Genomic DNA, 9,296 nt, shown 5'->3' with positions numbered 1-9,296 from the left:
GATATGAAAAGAAAGGAGAGGAAGCCGATTAATAATTTCCGCCGTTAACAATTTCCATCTCTGCCAGCCAAGGGTGGAGAACCCAACGCCGTTGCCAAAATTGCAGGCACGGATGCTCTGGGGGGGAGAGGGAGGGCTGGGCAAATCTCTATGGGAAAAGTGTGTGTGGGGTGGGAAACGTGGATATGTATGCATGCAGTTCTCCCCTGACAGACATCCTCTGATCCCCGCTCCCCATATCCATCACTAGGGCAGGCGTGGAAAGCTCATCTGCCAAGCAGCCATCCTGAGGAGCTGAGAGCGTGGCGACACGGGTGACCTTTTCTTCGTGACACGGAACCGTAAAGTCTACAAACACAGCGGCGTGAAGTCCATGCAGCCTCCTGTTCTTCACTTGTTAAGTACTCTGATATCCATCTTCTGTCTCACTTGCCCAGCTTCATGGGGAGACTTATTTAATTAGTCCAAGAGGAAGGGCCAGGTCAACCGTGAGCTTTCCTTTCCTTTCCTTTCCTTTCCTTTCCCCTCCTTTCCTTTCCTTTCTCTATTTCCTTTCTCTATTTCCTTTCTGTTCTTTTCCTTTCCTTTCCTTTCCTTTCTCTATTTCCTTTCTCTATTTCCTTTCCTTTTCCCTCTCCTCTCCTCTCCCTTTCCTTCCTCTCACCATTCTCCCCTTCCCTTGCCCTTCCTTCCTTCCTTCCTTCCTTCCTTCCTTCCTTCCTTCCTTCCTTCCTTCCTTCCTTCCTTCTAAAATTTTGGGTCCTAACCATAGACACAAAAATACTGAAGGGGGCATGCCTATTTCTCCTTAGTTCTAGGTTGATTCTCTCCTTGATTGATTTCCAACCATTGTTTCTTGTCCTTCAGGTACTTTGGAGAATAAGTTGACACACACACACACCCATCTTCTTTGTGGCAGCCCCTCAAATATTGGAACACTGCTGTCATGTCACCTGGAGTCCTTCTTTTCCTTAGACTAGACAGACCCAATTCCTGCCACCGTTCTTCATATGTTTTAGCCTCCTAATCATCTTTGTTGCTCTTCTCTGCAATCTTTCCAGAGTCTCAGTATTTTTTTTACAATATGCCCTAACACAAGTGCTCTTCTAGGCTTCAGATCCGATCATACCCAGACAGCAAGAAATTCTGGGGGCCTGTAGTTCCGAAACATCTGAAAGGAAGTGGGATCGTTTCCCTGCTACATCTAGATGCAGAAATATCAGATATTTTAGCTTCTTACTCCCTGCAGGACGGGAGGAAGCCTACGGAACGGGCTATGCCCCCCCCTCCCCTCCCTGCTCCCCGCCAGCACATTATTCCCGTGGAGATCTGTCCTAGGAAATTGAATGGCCCTAATTAATGACTCATTAACTGATACTGACATTGCCCCTTATCCTAATTTATTAATATCAGTCTTGGCTCTTCCATCTCTTGCAGCTTAAAACAAGATGCAAAAAAGTGTTTTAAAGAGAAAGCAGCCGTATTTCAAGATTGCATTTGAAGATGTCGCCCTGTCTGGGGATGCTAAATCTCGGCCAAATCTCCTTATCTCTGGAACCATGGGGAGATGGTGGGGGGGGGCTGGCTTCACGTTCAAGAGCTAGTGCCTCAAGAATTAGAAACTTGCTGTTAAACACACACACACACACAAACACACCCATGCTGCAAAACGCACACACGCTAAGTCACACTTAGCCCCGTCGACCAAACTCCGTAGTTTAAGCAAGCTGACTGCTTTAACCATTGAAGCAAGACAGTTCTGAGTGGAAGCGTACCTACACTGAGAGGCTGAAAATAAAAATGCAGGCAGAAATGTCAAAGCAGGACCCCAGCTCAACAACAAGGCTTTCGGCTTTCCACGCGGGGAAGGTCCCGGGTTCGATTCCTGTGACCTCTCTTCAAAAGGGATCAGTGACCGTGTGAAAATAAACCTAATCGCCGGAGCGTGATATTGAGGGAAAAATAATGACTGTTAATCAGAGTAGGAGGCTTTTTAGCCGGTTGGACAGGATTAGGGCATAGGAGAGGGAATCAAAGGCTGGAAAGGGACCTCAGAGGTCTTCTAGTCCAACCCTTTGCTCAAGGCAGGAGACCCTATTCCATCTTGGATGAACGGCTGTCCCATCTTCTCTTGAAAACCTGCAGGGATGGAGCACCCATTGCTCTGGGAGGCAAGCTATTCCACTGATTAATTGTTCTCCCTGTCTGAAAATTTCTCCTTACTTCTTGGTTAAATCTCTCTTTAACAGGTTCCCCCCCATTACTCCTTGTCCTGCCCTCTTGTGCTTGGGAAAAGAGCCAGGCCCCTCTTCTCTGTGACAGACCCTCAAATACTGGAAGACAGTGATCATGTCCCCCCTAATCCTTCTTTTCGTTTAGGACAGAGCTAATTCCCTCGTAAGAGCTTCTTATACGTCTTGTCTTATACATGAGTCAAGTATCAAGTACCACGATGTAAAAAAGATGCTGAGACTCTCGAAAGAGTGCAGAGAAGAGCAACAAAGATGATTAGGGGACTGGAGGCTAAAACATATAAGGAACAGTTGCTGGAATTGGGTATGTCTAGTTTAATGAAGAGAAGGACGAGGGGGGACATGATAGCAGTGTTCCAATATCTCAGGGGCTGCCCCAAAGAAGAGGGAGTCAAGCTATTCTCCAAAGCACCTGAAGGCAGGACAAGAAGCAACGGATGGAAACTGATCAAGGAGAGAAGCAACCTGGAACTAAGGAGAAACTTCCTGACAGTGAGAACAATTAACCAGTGGAACAACCTGCCTCCAGAAGCGGTGAATGCTCCAACACTGGAAGTTTTTAAGAAGAGACTGGACAGCCATTTGTCTGAAATGGGATAGAGTTTCCTGCCTGAGCAGGGGGTTGGACTAGATGACCTCCAAGGTCCCTTCCAACTTTATTATTATTATCATCATCATCATCATCATCATCATCATCATTATTATTATTATTATTATTATTATTATTATTATTAGTTGAGTTTCTTCCATTCCCGGTTGATCTTCATAATCATGAAGACTAGAACCTTGATTTTTTTAAAACAAAAAAAAAGCTAAAGTTTTGCTGGCCAGTTGTGTTCAAACCAGATAGCCCAAAAGTCTCTCCTCTCTGAGCCCTAAGTAAAAATGGGCAGCTGAGCCACAGGCAAGCTGCTTTCCTTTCCTTTCCTTTTTTATTTTTATATGAGGGACAAATTTAATGTCATGCCTGAAGGAAGGCGGGAAGGAAGAACAGCTGAGGGAAGAATCAAATGCGACTGGAAGTATAATGACGGGGGGAGAGTTCTTCCCTTTTTAACATAAAAAGGCTCCAGAGCCACCTTCCTTCCTGAACAGGAGCACGGCATAAAGTTGAATCGGGTTTTCCCAGGACACAATTACAGCTGGCTGCTTCTGTTCTGCCAGCTTGGTAGCGTGAAATCAATGCAGGCAGGCAGAATTTAATTTCTTCCTCTCCCCCCTTCCTGGAAGCGCCACTTTCCCCGTTTCCCCCACCCACCCACACCCGCCCCGGTCCTCCCCTGACATAAAGCAAAGGGAGGGCAAAAAAACATTTGAGTTCATTTGAGAGCGTAGTGGAAGATTTTAATGGGCAGTGGCAGAGTGGGGGAAAAAAAAGATTTAAGGAATCTTGGTCACCACGACGTAAAAAAGATGTTGAGACTCTAGAAAGAGTGCAGAGAAGAGCAACCAAGATGATTAGGGGACTGGAGGCTAAAACATATAAAGAACGGTTGCTGGAATTGGGTATGTCCAGTTTAATGAAGAGAAGGATGAGGGGGGGACATGATGGCAGTCTTCCAATATCTCAGGGGCTGCCCCAAAGAAGAGGGAGTCAAGCTATTCTCCAAAGCGCCTGAAGGCAGGACAAGAAGCAACGGGGGGAAACTAAAATCAAGGAGAGAAGCAACCTAGAACTAAGGAGAAAGTGAGAACAATTGACAGTGAGAACAATGAACCAGTGGAACCACCTGCCTCCAGAAGCGGTGAATGCTCCAACACTGGAAGTTTTTAAGAAGAGACTGGACAGCCATTTGTCCGAAATGGTATAGGGTTTCCTGCCTGAGCAGGGGGTTGGACTAGATGACCTCCAAGGTGCCTTCCAACTTTATTATTATTATTATTATTATTATTATTATTATTATTATTATTATTATTATTATTATTATTATTATTATTATTATTATTATTAAGATCACACACCGGATGGGATATAGATCACTAGCAAATCTTGCGACCATGGGCTGGATGGGAAGGTGGAAGAAAAGTCTCTGACCGGTTCCATATCCCTTCATGCGTAGGGAGGTTTTCAAGAAGAGATTGGACAGCCGTTTGTCCGGAATGCTATAGGGTCTTTTGCTTGAGCAGGGGGTTGGACTAGAAGACCTCTGAGGTCCCTTCCAACTCTGTTAATCTGTTATGGCTAGGAAGTCACCAAGAATTTGAGTCAATTTAAGAGAGACTTCATCTTGAGAGAAACACTGTAACTCAAAAACACGTGCCTGGCTGAGGAATTCTGGGAGTTGAAGTCCACAAGTCATAAAAGGGCCGAGTTTGAAGACCCCTGATCTACATGGTCATTAAAAGACAATAGTAACTTGGTGGAACATAATCAGTTCATCAACTTACAGCTCCTGGTGGACAGGCATCCATGTCAATTGGATTGAAAGTCTACCCTACAAGCCAGAATCTGTTCTTGTCAATGAAATATATCTAAATGTATCTAAATATACTGATATAAACATATATATATTGATATTTTAAATAAGTTGATACATATACATACATACACACACACAAAACATACATATTGATATATTAAATCTGTCTTAAATAAGTTGCAGATCATCTCTGAAATTCAGTTATGCTATAGCGCCCTCTACTGTTCAAAAGACGCCAAAGCAGCAGAGTCTAATGGCTATTAAAAAACCTTTCCAAATGAACAATTTTTATTAAAAGGTAGATGCTCTAGTTAGGTCACTTCATCAGAGGCATGCAGCCTACAATGTGGCTTTTTTGGTTGTGATTTACTGATTTGGACTGGGTCCAAAAAGAAATTTCTGGGTCAAGTCTAGCTGAAGGAAGAGAAGGACTAGGGGTGACATGATAGCAGTGTTCCAATATCTCATGGGCTGCCCCAAAGAAGAGGGAGTCAAGCTATTCTCCAAAGCGCCTGAAGGCAGGACAAGAAGCAACAGATAGAAACCAATCAAGGAGAGATGCTACCTAGAACTAAGGAGAAATTTCCTGACAGTAAGAACAATTAGCCAGTGGAACCACCTGCCTCCAGAAGCGGTGAATGCTCCAACACTGAAAGTTTTTAAGAAGAGACTGGACAGCCATTTGTCTGAAATGGTATAGGGTTTCCTGCCTGAGCAGGGGGTTGGACTAGATGACCTCCAAGGTGCCTTCCAACTTTATTATTATTATTATTATTGTTGTTATTGAACATCGCACAGTCAGCCAGATGTTCAGACTGGATTTGGCATTTTTGTCTACCTATCGAGTCCTTACCCAGGACCTGGGATAGGCAGATGTGGATGTTTGATGGTATTACAGATCTCGTCACAGGATGGAAGAGTTCCTAGTAAGGCCGCCTTTTGCAATTGACTAATGGCGAATTTGTCAATGCCGATGATGGTGTTCAAGTGGTGCTCCAGTTGTTTTGGGATTGCACCCAAGGTGCCTATTACTATTGGTACCACCCTGGCTTGCCTTTGCCACAGTCGTTCTATTTTTGTTTGTAGGTCTTTGTATTATTATTATTATTACTATTACTACTATTACTATTATTATGAACAATGCTGGACAGGGTGCTGGAGCTGCACAGCAGAGCCAGACACCGGGGTTTGACCAAAGGGAAGGCCGTTGGATTCTCCCGCACCTGACTTGTACACGTTCCGGAGGCAGGAGAGCGAGGCGTTGAGTCGGGCGCATTCTTCCCAGTTAGCCCCAAATTTCTCCACCGTCTTGCAGACCTGCTCGTCTGTCATCTCTAAAAGGTCTTCCAGACTCAGTTGCCCAGAGGCGATTTCCTAAAGGAAGAGAGAGAAAGAGCCGGTAAGGAGATTTAATCAGTTAGGGAGATTAGCAACGGAGGGGGGGGGCTCACCGGCTAAAACTCGCCCCTGTGAGGAACGTTAATGGGTGAAAAGAGTCCTGCAAAACAAGGTTGCAACATGGAATACGGCTATTAGTCTTTGACTTACTAACAGTTCACTTAGTGATCGTTCCAAGTTACAACGGCACTGAAAAAAGGACCATTTTTCACACTTAGGACACCTGCAACAGGGATTTACAGTTGGATGTTTGACAACTGACTCACGTTTGTGACAGTTACAGTATGTAAACATGGTTTATGTGTCTCTTGATGGCTGATCAACATGATTAATGTCTGCATAGTTAGAAAGTTAGCCAGAAAATCTGCAAAAAAATTACTAAGCTCAGAGAGAACCAAGAACTCCGTAGTTCAACCCTGAACTAGAAATATTCTCTTCTGTTGGCTTTTCAGGATGGGAAATCTGGGCAGCCAGGAGTTTCCAAAGAGATGGGGGGAAAATAGTCCCCCCCAAAATAGGAATACCAACAGATGTACTTCCCATCACCTCTAAAGCCAGCTCTCAAAGGACCACCGAGCGAAATTCAAAATAAATTCAGTTACCCTGAAAATCACATAGAAAAACAGAAGATTCTTTCGTAACAAAAGAAAACTTGAGAAATTGCAAAAGGCAGAGTTTGATGCAACAATGGGTAGACTTCAGATAGAGAGAAAATGTAATTTTACTAATAACCACACAATTTTACTCAGTAGATTGCTCTTCCTTGTACCACTTGCACAAGTAACTCTTATTATGATGAACATCATAATGCAAACCCCTCATTTGGAGCTGTAAAAATTAGTCTCTCTCTCTTTCTCTTTCTCTTTCTCTTTCTCTCTTCCTCTCCCTCTTTCTCCCTCCCTAGACTGTCTGTCTGTTTGTCTGTCTCCTCCCTGCAACCTTCAGTAAGATGGAGCACTGCTGCCCTCTTGTGTTTCTGTTGCAATCATGCACTTGAAAAAATACACCATTTAAGACAGGGGTAGTCAACCTTGGCTCTTTTATGACTCATGGACTTCAACTCCCAGAATTCCTGAGCCAGCATAAAAGAGCCAAGGTTGACTACCCCTGATTTAAGAATTGTCTCCTTCCTCTGCAGGAAAAGAAATGAACCTAGAAATTTACATCTTTATCCAGAGTTGCATACAGCCCATAACATATCTGAAAAGTTGTGGAGAACTGAAATTGTTAATGTGACATAAATTGTTAATGCTCAATATATGGGGAATATCAATGAAATGTACTGAATTGTTTTAGATTGGTATTTAAATAAAAGCATTTTTCATTCTTGTCTCAATGAGATTGTCCACGTTGTTTTTCTCTCTGCCCTTCTCCAATTATCTGTGTTATAGCTTCTGGGAAGCCATCAATCAACATCAGGTCCTTTTTATCTATGTTTCTATATCATATTTGTATGTTGCCACAATCAAGAATTTACAGAGGTTTTACAAGAATTACAGCAATAATGGATGCTTTATAATAAAAACTGGGTAAACAGTTCACAGGGTTATTCTTATTATTACATTATTTGTTTATTTACATTTCATTCTCCAAAGCGCCTGGAGGCAGGACAAGAAGCAACGGATGGAAACTAAGCATGGAGAGAAGCAACCTGGAACTAAGGAGAAACTTCCTGACAGTGAGGACAATTTAACCAGTGGAACAACCTGCCTCCAGAAGCGGTGAATGCTCCAACACTGGAAGTTTTTAAGAAGAGACTGGACAGCCATTTGTCTGAAATGGTATAGGGTTTCCTGCCTGAGCAGGGGGTTGGACTAGATGACCTCCAAGGTCCCTTCCAACTTTATGATGATGCTGATGATGTTTCTAAACCTGTAATTCCTGTGCATAGGCCTGAGTAGCAATACATCAGTTTAACTGGACCTGCTTGCGTGGACCTGGTCTTTCACGCCCACATTAATCTTCTCAACTCAAGGTTAGTATGTTTCATTACCTAACTAGGTAACATCATCAGTGCTAGAAGGGAGTGGGGTTTGCGGAGAGGAGGGGGAAGAGGACTGTGGAGTCCTTGGTACTGAGTTTGGTTGTTTTAATAATAATAATAATAATAATAATAATAATAATAATAATAATAATAATAATAATAATAATAATAATAATAATAAAGTTGGAAGGGACCTTGGAGGTAATCTGGTCCAACCCCCTGCTCAGGCAGGAATCCCTATACCATTTCAGATAAATGGCTGCCTAATCTCTTCTTAAAAACTTCCAGTGTTGGAGCATTCACCGCTTCTGGAGGCAGGTTGTTCCACTGGTTCATTGTCCTAACTATCAGGAAGTTTCTCCTTAGTTCTAGGTTGCTTCTCTCCTTGACTAGTTTCCACCAATTGCTTCTCATCCTTCCTTCAGGTGCTTTGGAGAATAGCTTGACTCCCTCTTCTTTGGGGCAGCCCCTGAGATATTGGAAGACTGCTATCATGTCCCTTCTCTTCATTAGACTAGACATACCCAATTCCAGCCATGGTTCCTTATATGTTTTCTTGCAGACGTTTCATTACCCAAATTAGGTGACATCACAAGAGCTGCTCAGCTACCGAGTTGGAGAAAGAAACATCTGCAAGAAAACAGCCAAGCTCAGGGAGTATCAAAGATCTCTCAAAAACAAATTAAGTCAACTGGAGGAGAGAACACGACCCTAAGCTGGCAGCTCTAATTAGGCTGTAAGGATGGACTGATGGGGCAAGGAGGGAAGAAGAGCAACCGGAACTAGGAATGTTGAGGGAAACAGGAAGCAGGAACTGCTGCCATCCAGGTCTCGCTCACCTCCATGACCTCCTTGCGGATGTTGACGATGCGGAACCAGTGCCAGAGCTGTGGGAAGCCCTCCAGCTTGGCATTTCGCTCCTGCAGAGACACCTTCCTTTTGCAGGAGAGCTGGCGGCTGAAGTATTTCACCAGCTTACTCTGAAAAAGAGAAGGAGAGGGAGGGTTAGGGGAGAAGCCGGGATGAACGAAGGCGATTATTCCCTGCCACCCCAAGCACAAGTTTCCTATGTTTCCCTCCCCGCTGTCCTATTATGTGGGTAGCCAATGTTGAGTGAATGAGTGTATATGCAAAAAAAGGTAAAGATAAAGGTTTTCCTGCCCAATCGTGTCTGTGCGAGCTCTCGTCACTAGCTCCAGCTCCTGCCAAACCTAGCAGTTTGAAAGCATGCAAATGTGAGTA

General features: G+C 43.8%; 1 protein-coding gene across 1 annotated transcript in view; it reads right to left on the bottom strand.

Annotated features, from left to right (window-relative positions):
• Positions 1-9,028, bottom strand: part of KSR2 (kinase suppressor of ras 2) — a 65,355-nt gene extending 56,327 nt beyond the window's left edge. The window contains exons 1-2 of the mRNA XM_015821963.1: positions 8,894-9,028; positions 5,896-6,046 (exon numbers count right to left, since the gene is read on the bottom strand). Of these exons, the coding sequence (XP_015677449.1) occupies positions 5,896-6,046; positions 8,894-8,899 (157 nt within the window). The 5' untranslated portion in view covers positions 8,900-9,028. The remainder of the gene's footprint in view (positions 1-5,895; positions 6,047-8,893) is intronic.
• Between the last annotated feature and the right edge of the window lie 268 nt (positions 9,029-9,296).

This window comes from Protobothrops mucrosquamatus, unplaced genomic scaffold, assembly GCF_001527695.2.
Source record: "Protobothrops mucrosquamatus isolate PMUCROS unplaced genomic scaffold, P.Mucros_1.0 scaffold1439, whole genome shotgun sequence".
In the NCBI taxonomy this organism is placed as follows: domain Eukaryota; kingdom Metazoa; phylum Chordata; class Lepidosauria; order Squamata; family Viperidae; genus Protobothrops; species Protobothrops mucrosquamatus.
Note: the sequence above shows the minus strand (reverse complement) of the source record. Positions and strands in the feature narration are given on the sequence as shown.